Source organism: Dryas octopetala, chromosome 7, assembly GCF_963921425.1.
Source record: "Dryas octopetala chromosome 7, drDryOcto1.1, whole genome shotgun sequence".
Taxonomy (NCBI): Eukaryota; Viridiplantae; Streptophyta; class Magnoliopsida; order Rosales; family Rosaceae; genus Dryas; species Dryas octopetala.
The window spans coordinates 19006845-19025517 of NC_141372.1; the positions used below are offsets into that span (position 1 = coordinate 19006845).

The following is an 18673-nucleotide window of genomic DNA, read 5'->3' on the forward strand; positions in this document are numbered from 1 at the left end:
AATTAAAGATGACCTGACTCCCAAGGCATACGAAAAGCTACAAAAAACACCTTTTTGGCCACTTATAAATGCATTTCGTAATGAAATGATGGGAAGCAACCCTGTGAAATCAGATGACGGTGTTGGATTCTTCATCCAAGCATACAACAAGGAAACAGAGAAGTTCCATTTTGGTAACAAGGAAGTAGAACTTACAACAAGTGACATTGCTGATTTATTTGGGCTGCCAGAATTGGGAAATGAAGTTGTTTTGACAAAAAAAGGTTTCAAGAAATCCAAGTTCATTACAGATCACTTTAAGGATGATGAACAAAGGATAAATAGAACCTCAGTGCAAAATGCTCTCTATAAAGCAGTAGAGGAAGGAAAACAACCTCAGACACCAGCAGGGAATCAGAAAACTTCAAGGAAGAGAAGACTGAAAGACAACAGTGACGATGTTGTACGTCTGATAATTTTGTACCTGTTGGCTACTTTCCTATTCCCAAACTCTGGATACCACCTTGCTTGGGACTTGGTCAAGCATGCTGAAGACTTGGATGGAATGGTACATAAAGCATGGGCAAAGGGAGTGCATGATTACTTGCACAAATCATTGTGCAAAGACAGTAAATCAATGGCTGGTTGTGTCGTTGCCATACTGGTAAGCACTAAACTGAATTCATTAAATATGAATGTATTATTTTAGACACTATGTTTAACCATTTTTGTACGATTTTTCTCTTTGATGAATTCCAGTATTGGATATGCAAAAAGACAAACATCATTAATCCAATCAAGGGCAGAGAGGAGGAAACTCCTGGCATAGTCAAATGGGATCTGGATGATCTCAATCTCAAGTTGAAACATTACACACTTGAAGACTTTGAGGTAAAAAAGCAAAACAAAATATAGTTACTTTATACTAGTAACTATTTTCAAAACCAAAACACTAACAATCTTCACTTTAAATTGTGAAGAACATGTTTGATGATGAAGAAAGAGGGGAGAAACCAACTAATGAGGAAACATGCCGGCTAGGAGACACAGAAGAATCAGAAGAAGATAAAGATCCACAACCGACACTCCAAGATTGGTTAGATAAAAAACACAAAGAGGAGGAAGTGGAAGTAGAACCGTCACCGTCACTCGAAGCTTGGGTAAGAATTCAAAAATAATAACAAAACGCCACTGCATATTTATTGTGCATTTTTGTTCTATAAGTTGCCACTATTAGACAATAACAAACACCTGCAAACCAGAAATTGCCACTGCCTATGCATATTTCTAATTGTTACTTCCAGGTAGTAACAACTGGAATTTCTCATATTGGAGTGTGCCTATTTCCTACTGTCAAATATGTGGGATTCTAATTGTTACTTCCAGGTAGTAACAATTGGAATTTCTCATATTGGGGTGTGCCTATTTCCTACTGTCAAATATGTGGGATTCTAATTGTTACTTCCAGGTAGTAACAACTGGAATTTCACATTTCCGTTTGTAATAAAATGCCACTTTATCAAAGTAACAATATGGCAAACACTAACATTTTCTTTTATGCATGCAGTTAGACCGCTTTGAAAGTGAGCAAATCAGTAGGGGGAATAAGAAGGACATGGAAGAATTCCGTAACATCTATGAAGAAGTCATAAAGGAATTAAAGACATTAGTGGTAAATGAAGATGAAGATGAAGATCACAATGAAGATGAAGATGAAGTCATTGGCAAAAAATTGATTAAACAACTCACCACTTACAATGCCATACTTGATGAGAAAAATGCTAGTTATTGGCAAATGGTTCTCACTGCAAAGGAAGAAATTGGGAAACTCAAGAGTGACAATTATGAACTGAGCCAAGAAAATAAGAAATTGAAAATGATGAACAACAAAGTTAAGCAATTACTCAATGAAGAGAAAGAAAAGAGAAGAAGTGATATAGAGGAACAACAAGTCCAAGAGGCCAAAACAAAATCACTCTTTGAAGAGATTGAGAAGCTGAAAGAAACAATTTCAAGACAGAAAGAGATGATAGAGAAGTTGGTTAACAGTGGGAACATTGAGTGCCAAGCACAAAGGTCACCTGAAAGAGACGAGCAAATGGAAGGAGAGCATCCAGCTGAAGATTCTTTTGAGCATCAACATGAGCCTCAAGCTGCAAGGACTCCTCAACAAGGGCATACAGCTGAAGACTCTTCTGAGCATCAAGATGAGCCTTCACCATCTTTTGCCTTTGAGAATGCTGCATCAGTTCAATTAACTCCCAATCTACCTGCACAGAATCAACCTGAACAGTCTTCTCCCTGCCTTGCAATTGTACAATACTCAATGCTGGGAAGGTTAAAGGAGAGAGAAGACAGAGTTAGGAAGGTTGATGATATATATGAATACAACTTTGAACCAAGGAAGAAGAAGAAAGCTGCAAGAAAAGACGTACCAGAATTGCCACACAAAACAAGAAAGATAATGACAAGAGCTGAAAAAGGCAAAGGAAAAAGTGAACAACCAAACTTTGATTTGGACCTGGACCTGACACAAGAAGATGATGACCTGACCCAGGAAGGTGATACAGACTTAACACTACAAGCTGCAAAAAGAGCAAATCTCGAAAACATAAAGTGGTCAAAGTATCCGGTCTTCAAATTATTGAATGAAAGAGTTCAACAACTCCTAATTGAATTTTGGACAAATGCCCCACACAGGTACTATTGCATTTTTATGTTGAATTTTAAAACACCTGATTGCCACTGCAAGGCAGTAACAATAGCTTAAGCTACTGACTACAATATACTGTTTATGCAGCACCTTACTATGGCAGAAAGGAGAAGGTGGAATCAGTGCAGTCTCTAGACAAGATGTTCTAAACTTGATCATGGACAATGCAGTGACAAACAATGTAAGACCAATTTCTACACAAACTCAAATTAATTTAAAGAGTAAAAATTATTGTCAACTACTTAACATTGTTTAAATCTTGCATACCAGATGATTGATGCATTTGGAGAACTACTGCAAGAGAAAATGGACAAAATAGAATCTGAAACACCTGCAAAGTCAACATTCCTCACAACCTTTGCTTCAGTAAGTTCATTTAAAACTTCATTACTCAAAATTAACCAAGACTTCATCATTGTTACTGACAGTCAGTGGCAATTCAATAACAGATTAAGGATGCAGAAGATGATCAGTTGGGGATAGAACAATTCCTTTTTGAACCTCTCCTTAATTGCTTGGGGAAGTCGGACAAGATATTCATCCCAATGGTCACTTCTGAAGCTTTTCATCACACACTACTTGTGATGGACAAGGATGCGGGAAATTGGCTTCACTTCAACCCCATGAAGCAAAGAAGGATCGAGATGGATATATGCTACAAAAAAGCCCAAAGACTGGTATGAAATGTGTTTAGATTTCATAAAACTAAATTCTATGGACTTAAAGATTGATATGAAATGTGTTTAAATTTTAAAAACAATGTACTTTAAAATGCAGAAAGCGCGCGTGGACAGCTGGATCTATGTCATGCAGGAAGTAGCGGATAGTATTCTAGAATCAAGAATAAGAAGAAAGCTAAACAAAAGAAGCACTGCAAGAGAGCTCAAATTCACTGAAGTTGAGCTCACAGATGACAATGAAGCAACACTCAGATGGTTGAAAGACTTCAGCAATGACTACGAACTTCACCAATCTAAAATTTGTCCACAGCAGTCAGAGACATCGTAAGTCGTCTACCATATGCATATAGATCAATTTCAACAAAATTATGAAAAAAATAATCTTAAACTGATGCCATTCAATTTTATAATTTGCAGATTGGATTGTGGGGTCTTTGTCATGTATTATATGGACAAAGTTTCAAAAGAAGAGCTGAATAACAACAAAATCACAAAAAAGGACATTCAAAAGTTCAAAGCAAATGTAATTGAAAGGTTCATTAACCATGAACAAAGCTGGACTTCGCAGCAACTTCAATCCTTCAAGAAAATCCAGATGAAGGACTGATCACACTCTGTGCTGTGCCGAAGAAGGACTTTACCTACTGCTTTTTTATGTTTTAAAATTCAAGTTTATGTATTTTTGTTTCAAACATATTGCAGAATTTTATTCCTATGTTGAACTCTTTTGTCTTTTTTATATTGAATTTTAAAATGCTTAACAGGTTGACACTGCCAAACGATGGAACAATATGTGATTGCCACTGCCAGGCAGTAACAATATGCAATTGCCACTGCCAGGCAGTAACAAAAAACGTGATTAAAACAGTAACAAGGGAAACACAAAACATGCATGGACTTCACAAACCACCATATTAAAACAAGCACAACAATTTAAAATCATAAGAATAACATAAACAAAAATTAAGAGATGAAAAAATATCATTTCCAAAAGCCAAAACAACATAGTAACAAAATGTTACTATGCAACTGTAACAAAAAATATCTATCCAAAATATCATTTACAAATGGGCTCCTATTAATCAAGTCACATATTGCCAATGCATAAAATTTCCTCAATTGTTTAAAACCTATAAACCAATAAACTGTCACGCAGTACCATTATTACTAAAACCTAGAGCAACCATAAAACTAAATTGGCTCTCTACATGTCTTCCGGTTATGACCATCAGGTTTTCCGCAGCGACTACACTTTCTGGCACGAGCAGCTTCTTCACCTATAGACTTCGCCCTCTTTGTCTTTGGCCTACCACAAGGTCTCTTAGTAATAGGAGGCTGAACTATCATAGCATCTTGACTAAAATCATATAATGCTTGAGAAATATTTGGAACCGGAAAAATTGGAAACTCATAAGAACCCTTAAAAGACTCCGTCTTGAAATAACTGTCAATGAAACTGTACATTGAAGCTCCATGTCTCTGAATGGCAGCAAAAGCATGAGCACAAGGGAAACCTGAAACACGCCACTCATGGCATGAACAAGTCTTCTTTTCCAAATCTACACACACAGTCACCTTCCCTTCAACTTGGTAGACATGAGATGAAGATCGAATCACCTTCCAGTGCAAACCAACTTTGGATCTCTCTCTCAACTTCAGTTCCAAATTAGGACAAAGCTCAGTAGACCACGATTCTGCCTCTATTTTTCGATTTGCCATATTCTCCATCACTTTGGTTCTAATGCCTTCAATCATATCTAAAATGGGGAGGGACCTCAGCTCCAAAATCCAAAAATTAAATGACTCGGACACATTGTTGCACATTTCCCCATACCTGTTACCTTTAAAAAACGCATTAGACCATTTTTCATATGGTGCTTCTGCCAAAAAGTCAATAGCAGGACGACCACCCTCTGCCTCCAGCTTCCCAGCAGATAAGTTAAATGCCTCCTCAGTACGTGCATAAGCACAACACATGAACAAAAATAAAACCCTCTCACGCATATACTTATTGTGTGTTGTCGGATACCTATTTGCAAGGTTACGTTTCAAATGCTGAAAACAAAAACTGTGAGGCCAACCCGGAAAAACAGTAGCAATAGCATTGATGAGACCAGCATTCCGATCAGTAATGAAAGTAACTATCCGCTTTTGAGGAACCAAAACATCAGCCAACCTTTCCATGAACCACGTCCAATTATCTTCAGTCTCCGAATCCACAATTCCAAAGGCAAGAGGATAGAAACCTGCAAAAACAAAGCATTATAAGAAAGCTACTAACTGACAGTAGCAATTAAATCAGACAGTTTTAACACTTCAAATCAGAATGAAAACAAAACAAATTCACAAAAAACAATCACATTAAAAGCAAATAAATTACCTTCATTTCCGTTCTTTCCAGTAGCAGCAAGCAATTGGCCCTTGAACTTGTTTTTCAAAAAAGTACCATCAAGAAAAAGCATCGGCCTACATGCCATGAATCCCTTCTTGCAAGCACCAAAACAGATAAACAGCTTCTGAAAACGTTGTGTCTCACCATCCACTTGCAATTTCGCAACAGTACCATCATTACTCAATACCAAAGATTTCAAATACCAAACAAGCTGCTTGTATGACTCCTTGTCATCACCATAAACAACATCTTTTGCCAACTCCTTAGCATACCAGGCAGTACGGTATGACACATCTAAACCATAGCTATTTTTAATGTCTTTCACAATATCAATTGGCCTCTTCCCAGGATTAGACCTAATATCATCAACGACAATACTTTTCACAATACGAGAAACCAATCTTTCAGACTTTGTTTCCCGAATCACACCACGACATGTGTGAACATTATCCAAATGCCTAATGTAAAAACAACCATTGACTCTACAAAGATACGCCTTTACATGCCAATGACAACCATCAGAAAGCTTCTTAAAGCACTCAGCATACACACGAGTTTTTTCATTTTTAATATACACAAACTTAAAACCCATCTCAATAGCATACTTGCACAACTTCTCCCTAAACTCAATGACACCACCTTCAAATCTTTGACCAACACCTTCAATATACCCTTCCCAAGCCTTGGTCAAATAAACCTTCTCCGCCTCAGCCTTATAACACCCTAGATAATCATTTTCAACAATTGCTGAATCACTTGTTGAAATCCCACCACTATCAGCAGAACACAAAGAATTGCTACTAGAACCACTGTCAGTAACAAAAATATCAACTATTTGTGCATTGAATAATGACAAACAAGTAAACAACATCTTCAAGTCCTGATCATCTGCCAATACACATCCAGATTGACCGCCAAGAACATATTTCAACACAAACGAACCAATCTTCAACATACTAAACTTTGTGCAAATCAAATTGCACAAACCACAAAAACTCCAACTAACAGACAGTGGCAAAACCACAGTCTGAGAACAGTAAATAACCCTCGCAACGAAATTTGAATCCATGATACCTAAAAAAGCAAAAAAAATAACCAAAACTAAAAAGTTACGAACATGCAGTAACAATAACAATAACAATTCAAACAGTACCAATTCTAATAACAACAACAAACACAATGAAAAAATAAAACAAAAGCCACACCCTAAAATCATTAATCAAAACAAAAAACAAACAGATTCTAAACGTAAAAATCTTCAATCGATGTAAAATTCCATACATACAAAAATCGAAAATCAAAGAACAATACAAAAACCATACCAGATGAAGCACAAACCGAGAGACAGAGAGCCAAAAACAAACAGATTCTGAATCGAAAATCTTCAATCAATCAATCTAAAATTCAAAAAATACAGAAATTGAAATCAAACACCAATACAAAACCCATACCAGATGAAGCACAAACCGAGAGAGAGAGAGAGAGAGATAAAGAGAGACAGAGAGAGACAGAGAGAGACAGAGACAAAAACCATACCAGATCGACTACACAAAGCTTGATCGATCGAGTAACGAAGCTCAGTTTTACGAGCAGAGGCACAGAGCAGCTATGATCCCGCGCATTCAAAAATAACGATTTATAACAGTAAGGGTAAAAATGGCATTTGAAAGAAAACAGTGGACCGGAAGAAAAATAAATGGGCCGGCAAAGAGACAACTGGGCTGCACAGGAAAACAGAAAAATCAATAGGGCTGCACAGGAAGCGCAAGCCCAAAATTGGGTGTTATAATCATTATCTTAATTTTATATTCTAATTTAATAGGGGATAACATCATAATATTAATTACAAAAAATGTATATGAAAATGGTTTATTTTTAATCTAATAATATTTGTATTTATATAGTTTATTGGTTTTTATAATAGCTATGTTTTTTATTTAATTATATGTTTGTTATTTATTATTTTAAGAGCTTTATTGTTTACTAATATTTGCATATTTGACATGTCTTCTTTTTATTAGAGTTTTAAAACCTTACTAATAAGCTATACACTTAAACTGTTGTAAAATTAATTATATGCAATTAGGTGATAGATTTCAAATGGCGAGTGGTAGTGGAAATACTGGGATTGAGCCAGCATGGAAGTATGTCACTGCTGTAGAAGGCAAGAAGTATGCAACCACATGTGTGTTTTGTCATTCTACTTTTCAAAGTAGAGGCATTATACACTTTAAGTACCAACTATTTGATTTGGATCATATGACTTGGTACGACTATTGTATGGATGTCGATCAATGCTCATCTATTTTTGAAGCCCACAGGACTTGTTTTTGGATGTAGATGGACACTCATCTACTTTTGTACTACAATAAGCTCAAGTATAAATGAAGTTATGCATTAATTATCTAATATAGTTCAATTTTACTTTTTCAAACTTGTCACTTATGTGTATTATATCCCCTACATATCATATACTTATTATATAGACCCTAATTTATGACACTTATATATTTAATACATGCATTGATGATTGATTTAACATTTCTTGAAGTTTCATTTAAAAATTATGTGTTTTGAAGCCAATATCTGTTGTTTCTGTGGACGGCGGCCGATATGATAACAATATCAATATTTTCGTCGATATTTCCTTATTTTGGAGTCCTTATAATATCCTCACGGTCAATATTTTGAACCTTGCGGGTTTTGTGAACTGTTTCTTTGTCATGTCATCAACAACCAACAATCATTGATTCATCATTGCTAATTGCTAAATTCTTTTTGCATATTAGCTCAAAATACTAACTTATATATAGGTTAGATTGATCAATTGTAGAAGTTGCATGTGTGGGAATGTAGGTTTTGAAATTAATACGTCAGACCAACTTTGAACCGACCTAAGCCTACATAGCTCCATATATTCCTAAGTACCTTTAAAGATCTTTACTATCATGGTCTTAAATTTGCTACCTTTGTTTAAAAATTTTCAAAACTAAAGGTGTAATGTACCAGTAAAGATAGGCATAGAGGACATGACATTTAACTCTTTATCCAATTATTTCAAGATACTTGAGATATCTAATTAGTTTCATTTCAACTAAACTTTGCAGCTAACCATACACATGCAACAAATACCCCATTAAATTTTGCAGCCAAGTAATCATTTAGACCAATCTAGATATCCAACAAGTAAAATTAATAATATTAAACCATAAACCATTTCTTGTCAACTTAATTGCTCTACAAAACATAATCTGAATCTTGAACCATTAGCCATATGCTCATGATTTTGACAGGCAGATCAAAAGAAGCCCTAATTGGCCCTATCTTGCATATTATTTGTTAGAAGTCAGAAGTTTCTATTAAGAAAAGAAGAATCTTCCCTCTAGCCTCTTGTTGACCAACCCATCATTGTTGATGACAACATTCCCAACGCCATTCCTAAAATTCCTTCTGCTGCACCTCTAGATACTAGTTCCCCCACTTTACCTACAACACCACCTTCTACACAACTTCGACACTTTGATGCAACTTCCAACACTATACCTCCTTCCACCCCAAATTTACCCACCACACCCCATTTTTCTTCTCCAACTGATACAGAATGCACTTTTGCCTCATCTCCCTCTTCTCTTGAGTCCCCACCTATCTTCGCCTAACCTCTTAGCTTCTTCCATTCCTCCACCACTGATTGAGGAAGAACTTGGTCCACGCATTTGTAATCCTCCAATCAAATTACAAGACTACCATTGTTACAACACTCACGCCATCTCCCCTTCTTCACAACTGGTTTAGAAATGTACTTGTTTCCCCCTCTCTAATTTTCACACTTATAATCACTTATCTCCATCTCATAATATTTTTCTAGCCTCTGTCAGTTCCATAGCAGAACTCACCTCTTACACACAGGCTTCACTTATTCCCCATTGGTGTGATGATATGTGTGTTGAACTCAAGGCCTTGGAAGACAGTTCAACATGGTCTATTGTGCCTCTTCCTGCTCATAAACGCCTCATTGGTTACAAATAGGTCTACAAAGTTAAAAGACACTTTAATGGCAGTATTGAAAGATTCAAGGCACGTCTTGTTGCCAAAGGCTACACACAAAAAGAGGGAATCGACTACAATGAAACTTTTTCCCCTATGGCCAAGCTCGTCACAGTGCGTGTCCTTTTCACTCTTGTTGTCTCTAAGAATTGGACACTACACCAATTGGATGTTAATAATGCCTTCTTGCATGGTGACTTGCATGAAGAGGTCTATATGCACCCACCACCTGGTTATGTCAGTAAGGGGGAGAACCTTGTTTGCAAACTTCACAAGTAAAGGTACGAACTCAAACAAGCTTCCAGGCAGTACGTGGTTTGCTAAGTTTTCACAAGCCATTCTTGAAGCAGGATTTTCTCAATCCAAAGCGAATTACTCCTTATTTTACAAACACAAAGGTCAATCTGTTATGTTCATAATGATATATATTGATGATATTTTAATTACAGGTTCCAATGAAAAAGAAATTGCTTACCTCAAGCAGTTCCTCCATCAGAGATTCAAATTAAAAGATTTGGGCAAGCTCAAATACTTTATTGGCATTGAGCTGTCTTAATCATGACATGAGATTTGTTTAAATCAGCGAAAATATGCGCCGGAAATTATAAAGGACACAGGATTGATGGGCCCAAAACTTGAGCCTATTCCGATGGAGGAGAATCTAAAGCTAAACAATTTTGATAGTGATTTACTGCACAATCCAGCCATGTATCGTTGTTCAATTGAACGATTAATCTATTTAATAGTTACAAGGCCGAATATAGTTTATGTCGTGAACATTAATAGTCAATTCATGCATCAACCACGACAACCACACATGAAGGCAGCCATGCATATGTTTAGTTCATTATTTGAAAGGTACTCTTGGCCAAGGTATACTCTTATCTCTTCACAATGAGTTAAAATTGCAAGCCTTTTGTGATTCGGACTGGGCGAGTTATCCAATGACAAGAAGATCCACAACTGGATATTGCATATTTCTTGGAAAAAGCCTAATTTCATGTAAAACAAAAAAAACAAACCACAGTATCAAGATCTTCTGCAGAAGTAGAGTATTGGGTTATGGCTGTAGCAACTTGTGAACTGCAATGGTTACGTTATCTCTTAAAGGATCTTGGAATACCATATTCATTTCCTAGCATTTTCTACTGTGATAACAAAGCCGCTTTATATTGCAGCCAATCCTGTTTATCATGAACGAACTAAGCATATAGAAATTGACTGCCATGTAGTACGTTCGTGAAAAAATACAACAAGGAACGTTATACACTGGTTTTCTTCCTTCAAATGATCAAATTTGAGATATTTTTTACAAAGGCATTGGGGAAAGAAGCTTTCTAGAGGCTAAAATCAAGTTGAGTGTTTTTTATATTCACTTTCCAACTTGAGGGGGAGTGTTAGAAGTTAGAAGTTTTTATTAAGGAAAGAAGAATCAACCGAAGCACTAATCCAGCAATCTTCCTATATCATGGATAGTCACCTAGCCTTGATTATCTTACCTTTTATGTATTGCTGTAAATTAGTTAATTACATAACTTTAGGATGTTGATAACTTTGATATAGGATCTAGATTTATGTATACTTGTATAAAGGAATATGTACAAATTCAATATAGTAATACCGTCTTTCAAACCATATGAATTTCTGACATTCTTCAAGTAATTAGGCCTTTGGCTTTTGTTGAAGTTATTTTAAAGTAGCACACATCTATAGTAGACATAAATTTATTTACTAGTAGTTAGTTGTTACATACTCAATCAGCTAGCTTGAGTAGGTTCTCTAGATGTTAATACTCATTTAGTCGAAGAGGTCTATCTGCAAATGATTAAGTGGCTAAACTGCTAGCATATCAAGATGAGAGGTCAATTTTCAGAAAGGTCTTATATTTCCTAAGAAGAAATGTACGTATACTTATAGATAGTATCTGTAACGCCCCAAAACCCAGGTACGTCACAGCGGCACCTATATTGAGAATATCTGAGACTACAACACATAATCCCTGTGTTATAATCTTAAATATTCCCAAAGCAAGTTATGCCTTTTTATTTTAAAACCGGGTTGGATCAAAGATGAAATTAGCAACTGAAATAATTCAAGATTCATTTTGAGAGTTTAAAAACAAGACCAACCCGGCCCTTGGGGTCACTTATAGATAGACATAATCCTGAAAGACATTTTAGAAATAATTAATGAGCCTGAAATGATTAGAAAATGATTTACAAGTCAAAATACAACATAGAAAGAAACAACTGTCATCTGAAGTGCTCACTGCCATGCCCTTCTCACTCTGCCTTCTCAGCTCAATTGTCCTGCAAAACAATCCGCTACACTGTGGAATGGTGTACCGGGTTACATGAAAAGCCCGGTAAGTTGTGAAGCTCGTGTGGGAGAAACCAGCACACACATAAACTGATACCAAATCACCAGAACAGATTCATCCATCATGGTAGATATGCACATAATCAAACACAATCGTGGGAACTCCATTTCCAGATTCCACCCCAGGTCATCACATATAATAGTGTCCATAATAACATTGTATCACATTCAACATAACAAGCATATATAATGCTCAACAAGTACAAGTCATAATCCACTCATATAAACAATGTGTACTTGTATTATCTGAAGTAGATTCAAAGTACCTGCAAAACAATGAGGTACCAAGTACCATCACACATCAAGCAAAACAAGAATTTACGTGAAATTCTAAAGTGTGCCCTAGTTCATTCTAATTAATTAAAAAATTAGTAGACAAATGGCAGATTTTAGTTGGTCTTCCATGCCACTCAGGATGGTGATGTGGCATGAATTCTCCCACCGAAGTTTTTCTCCTTTCTACGTTATAGAATTTTTATTTTTTTTAATTTATATGATTAATTAGGATTTGTAAATTTTCTAATTAATATAATGATAAAATAGCCTTTGTATAGTTTGTTGTGGCAAGTAAATAATGAGTTGGAATTAATAATATTATATTTTTAAGTGACATGCAATTATGGCACAAAATTAGGACACTTTAGCATTGTCCTAAAAAAAATCAGTCCAATCTAGGGCTGGGGTCGGTACGGTTACCGAACCGCCAGCCCCAAACTGCCTACTGATCGACCTTGATCGAAATGGTCATATACCAACCGCCGCCGACACTATCAAAGGCGGTCCACCGACAGTCGGAATGACCGACTTTGTCGGTTAGTTTGGATCGAAATGACCAAATCGAAATCAGTCTGGCGAGGGATTTCAACGAGACCGTCTCTCTCTTCTCTACAAACCCATCCCTTTCTTCTTTGCAGAAACCCAACAAAAGCCTAGAACCAGCCCAAAATCCAATGGTCAACGGAAGCGGCGATTCCACCGTTTTCGGCTGAGTTGCGATGCTGAACTGACACCATCTTCTTCCTTTGGTCACGGTGAGCTCATCGGTGGGCAGCGGCAGATCCATGTTGTGAGGTAGGGGGTCGGGCGACCCCCAAACTCCGGAGCATGAAGCTTAATTCTACCTTTCGCAGTTGCCGGTGACCCTCTAAAGCTTTGGATGACGACCCCCCATGCTCTGGCCAATGACCCCTCGCTGCCCAGTCGCCCACCAAATGCTCGATGAAAAGCCTGAGTGGGAAGTGGGAGCAAAGAGAGCAGCCAACAACCTTCTTCTTTTTACTTATTCCTCTTACTAAATTTTAGAATTGATACAATTGTTTCCAGCTTTTAGGCTAAATAAACAATCTTGCTTGCAGCCTAACCAACCATAGGGCCTTCATCCTAAAATGTTAAATTGATATGTTGCTTTAGCTGAAGATGTTCCAATAGAATTAGATGAAACATGAACTGAAAGATTAAAAATTGAAAGAATAACTGATATAAATTTAATACAAAGGACTCACATTGAAAATAGAAAGACCAAATTAATATTTCAGCAAATTAGTGTTATGCCAATGGTGAGTAAAAATTATTTTCCTAACCATTGGCATGAAATGTAGCTCACTAGTAGGGCCTTAGATCACCCTTTCTCTAGCGTAAAACATAGCATTCATTTCATTAGCTAAGCTTAAGACCTTGGGCAATTGTTGATTTGCTCCATTAGCATAAAACATACCTATTTTTTTTACAGAACAAAAAACAAACAAAAAAGATATATGAATCCTAAACTAGTTGTGTGTTCGTATATTTTCTTGACATGCTTTGTACTTGTTGAAAATGGAATCAAACACAAGCTATCCTTGCACGCTTAAGACACTTATATGGTTATATACTTTCTGAAACAACTATCGTTTAATTTTTCATTGTTATTGTAGTCCAAATTTTTTTTTGAATTTTTTACACATCATGACCCCCTGGGTCAGGGATCCTGGATCCATCACTGTTAGTGGGTTTGGATTGCTCGTTAGATCACAGTGCGAGGTTGCTCGACGCCGAGATGTGGGATATGGGTTGCTCATGGGATGTGGGTTTGGAACCGTCGGTTTAGTATCAGTACATCGACGGTTTGGGATTTCCAAATCGCCACCACCCACTATCGATACGGTAGGCGAACCGCTACCGATCTTCGAACAATCGCCGAACGGCTTTTTAGTGGTTGCGTTTACATCGGTTGCAGGGGCGGTTACAATTTCTCGGTCATTTCGACCCAGCCTTAGTCCAATTTGTCCTTTTTGCTTTTATTCTTTAGGTGTTACCGTGTTGCATAAACTGGTCCTCTAAAGGCTCTACCTATTTTACAACACACATTCAAATACAAAAAACATTCCATCAACCAACAATTGATACAAAAAAGAACACATACATGGAAATTGGAAACAAAGTAAAAATTTCAACAAAATGGAAAACTGGAGAATGGAGATGCTATCAGGACCCAAAATTTATTTTTTTACTGGAGATGGTCTAACAACAAGAACAAGTCTGAAAAAAAGAGGTGGGGGAGGAATATGATTATATGACGCTTATATAAAGGGTAAAAAGAAAATTAGAAATTGAGTATAATTTCGAAGACGAGCAATTGAGTGAGCATGGCGGTGGTGCAGCATTTGCATTTCCAGCGCAAACCATCACAATCGAAGCTCTAGAATCAAAATCTCCACTCACTCGCTCACTCCATCTTCTTCTTCTATCCGAAACCTAATTCATTCTCTCATTGCATTTGGTACGCACGAATCACAGACGATTTTCATCATCTTCGTTCGTTGCTTAATTTTCTCGGAATCATATCTGTTTGTTTCGTGTTTTTTCTCTGAGAAAATCGGAGTTTTGGCGGGAATTCAAAATTCGTATAAATTGAATCTATTGATTGTTGGATTGTTGTTCTTGGCTGTTGCAGAGTACGTGTAAGTGAATCGAAGATGCCGAAATTGAAGGGAAAGGGAAACTTGGAGAACGTGAAGGTGGAGCTGAACTCGCCGCTTCTGATGAGGTACTTGCGCTCTCAGTCTCCGATGGACGGCTTCGATTACCTTTCGCCGCTCTCGTCTGTGGAGAATCTGATGCTGATGGACAAGTGTTCTCCGCCTTCGCCGCTTTACCGAACGCCCGTGCGAGCGGTGCAGAGGGAGGAGGTGCTCGTCATGGACGGCGTTCTCGTCACCACCAGGACTTCAAGGTCTGCTTCTGCTTCCGATTCCTCTTCTTCTTCTCCTTCTTCTGGTTCTCTGGGGAAGAACGCCGACCTTTGCTACGCCTCCAAATGCCAGGTCTCTCTCTTTTTCTCTCTCTCGATCGATCGATCGATCAATTTCTTTAATATATATTTATCTGTGTTTGTTTATGAGTGAATAATGGTTGAACTCAAGTACTGCCTTGACAGTTGACACCATAATCATTGCCCGTTGAAATTCCATCGTTTCTCTAACCGATTGATGTGAAATAATGAGTCTTTTCCTTTCTTCTTTTCTTTGTTTTAGATCCTTGCGTTTGATGTGAAATAACACTTGCAACATTTACAATTCCTTGACATTTACGGTTACTCAAAATGATGGTCCATTGAGAGCTTGTTTTGACTTAGAAACAACCTACTTTTTACCACTGCTTCATTAATATTTGAACAAGAGGATTAATGTTACAAATTGAATGGTTCAAGTTTTTGATTTGTTTGACTAAACACAAAGGGGTTCAGGTAAGAGCACTTGTACTCACCAAACTTATATGGTTCCGTTGCACATGGATTATACAAAATGTACTTTGAACAAGAGGATTAATGTTACAAATTGAATGGTTCAAGTTTTTGATTTGTTTGACTAAAGACAAAGGGGTTCAGGTAAGAGCACTTGTACTCACCAAACTTATATGGTTCCGTTGCACATAGATTATACAAAATGTACAAAGACTCAGTTGGGTTGAGCTGCAATGTAATCAAATTAAACGAGGCACTGCTGTAAATCTTGCCCTGTTGTGACTGCCGAATCAAATTGGCTGTAGAAGCATTATTGACATGATAGAGTAAAGATGATTTCAATGAATGAGGATACAACATTGCCAGATCAGCCACTTATCCATAAGGAACCTCAGCACAGGAAAGCTTCCATTGCTGGATTAATTAGTGTATAGCCATAAGTTTGGTGTAAGCTTGGGCTAAGATATATAAGCTCTTCTGTACTGTATGAATCAGTCAGTTCATAGAATTTTTAGTTTTCTTGGACTCCGATCTCTCTCACTCTCTCTACCTCTTTTTTCTCTCTTATTCTTGAATCCATTCTTGATTTCTGCATGACCACCTTTTATCATCTACAATCTTGGGATTGATTGAATGGGATTTTGGATATGGAAAGGAAGCTGGCATCTCTGGAAGAAGCAATGAAAGCTGTTACTGCTGAAGTAATTTCTACTTGGTCTCATTTTGACGATAAAAAGTTGTTGGCTGGTGCTCAGTTTATGCTGTTTCTGGTGGTTTTTCGTGCGTGTGTGTGTGTGTTTTAATATATTGGCTCTGCTGCTTGTTTTTCGTCATTTCTCATTGGTGTTTTGAGATGAGTAGTGTTGGTTTTAATTAAATCTTGTATTCCCTGAAAGAAAATTGTTCTTTAATGGTGAAGATTTGATCAGATTCCAGAATTAAATTTGCTTTGGTTTTGTCTTAACAAATTGCCATCGTTTACAGTTTGCACATGGAAAAGAAAAGCTGCGAACTACTCGTTGCCCTGTCAAGAACAAATCTGAGGTGAACAGTCACAGTGTGTATTGGCTTGTCAACTATTAACATACTCAACCTATTGAAAATGCCATTCATTAATTTCTTCTGTTTTTGTTTGTACAGACACAGATGAGCAAGTCATACACGAATACAGGATCATGCACACGCAGCCCAAAGTCCCGCTTTGTCCCTCAGGTCATGGCACCGGCAGTTACAGAAGCAGAAGCAGCCACAACACAAGCAGCCCCATCCACTTACCCCAAAAACACCATAAAGACTCCCACTACTACCATCATCTCCAGTGACTGGTCACCCCAAGATGATGGCATTGAGGTTGTATCGCCGCATTTGTCAATTGGTAAACCTCCATCAAGGGAAGATATAGATTTGTACATCAATGGTGTTCTTCATGGTCCTACTACAAGAAGGAGATTACCTGTGTTTGCTGAAATTTCCCTCGAGTAGTGATCTGATTTGTGCAGAGAAGCCTCCTCTTCAGACAAAAGGTATAATGTACATTTCACCTGTTTGTTTCAGATACAATACTGGGTTCCTTCCGCACCTGATTTCTTCCACTTGCTGCTGATATTGTCATATGTAACTCGGATTAGGTTGAGCAAAATTGTTGTCAACTATACTTGTAGAGGCTTTGTTGATACTGTGTTACCACATTACTCCAACTACAGTGCTTAACTTTTGAATGGTATTACATAAAATGATAGTGGTACTAAGAGAATTGATAAGGACAAAGGACATGGATCTCTTTGCTACGATTTCTTTGGATTTGATCATTGTCTCTGTGTGTTCTTTCATGTTGGCATGTGTGCATGAATTGTTCTTTCAAGGAATCAAGGGGGATGTGTTTTATGACTTTTATAGTTAGCAGTAGCTGCTTACAGACTGTTTGTGGTTGGCTGCGTTGCATGTTGCAAAGAACACATATTGAGTAACAATATGACAGTCTAGTTGCAATTTCAGGGATTTCCCTTTTTTTTTTTTTGGTTACATTGCATGGAATCGAAATGTGGACCTAGTTCCATACCAACCCTTATCCCACTCACCCTCACTACTTGGACTAACTCCAAGGACTTGGGAATTTTTTTTTTTTTTTTTTTTCTAATAAGCAACTTGGGCGATAAATCATTTGAAAATATTAAGGTCTCGTTTGGTATCATTTTCTAAAAGTATTTTTGTAAAACATTTTTGCAAAATGAAAATGAGAAAATGAATTTACAGAAAATGATAAAATGAAAATGAGAAATTGTGTTTGGTAACTAAATTTTTCAGGCCTCCTCTTTTTCTCTCCCCCTATTCTTCATCTTTACCAAATACCCACAGAGGCACATCAAAAATAAGATCTTGAGACCTCCGAATCAAGGTTTCTATCCAATGGACTTGTTCCTTGCCAAGTGACTTCTTGAACTCGGGCTGGCTTCTTCAATGGGCTGGGGTCTGGGCGGCAGAGAAAGAGGAGAAGGGTGAGGAGAGATAGTGAGGGGTTGGCTTTCTTTCACTGGATGGGTTGGGTTTCGGGGTTGGGGCTGGGGTTGAGGAGGGGAGGTTTCGGTGGTGCTAGTGGCAAAGAGAGAGAGGAGAGGGACAGGGAGAGAGAGTGAGGCAGAGAGAGAGTGGCCGGTGGTCAAGCTTGGGGTCAGGACGGCGATGGGGGTTGGGTTTCGCTCGGTTGGGGTCTGGGAGGAGAGGGGAGGGAGGTATGCGGGAGAGAGGGAGGAAGAAGAAGATAATAG

General features: G+C 37.6%; 2 protein-coding genes across 2 annotated transcripts; one reads left to right on the forward strand and one right to left on the reverse strand.

Moving 5' to 3' along the window:
• Positions 1–4563: 4563 nt before the first annotated feature.
• Positions 4564–6833, reverse strand: LOC147280283 (uncharacterized). Its single transcript, XM_086252169.1, has 2 exons — positions 5753–6833; positions 4564–5618 (listed from the first exon to the last, which is right to left on the reverse strand). Exons 1-2 carry the CDS (start codon positions 6831–6833, stop codon positions 4564–4566), a joined length of 2136 nt encoding a protein of 711 aa, XP_086108295.1.
• Positions 6834–14813: 7980 nt separating this feature from the next.
• Positions 14814–17651, forward strand: LOC147280284 (uncharacterized). Its single transcript, XM_086252390.1, has 4 exons — positions 14814–14945; positions 15120–15489; positions 16893–16952; positions 17049–17651. Exons 2-4 carry the CDS (start codon positions 15142–15144, stop codon positions 17388–17390), a joined length of 750 nt encoding a protein of 249 aa, XP_086108516.1. The 5' UTR covers positions 14814–14945; positions 15120–15141; the 3' UTR covers positions 17391–17651.
• The last annotated feature ends 1022 nt before the right edge of the window (positions 17652–18673 follow it).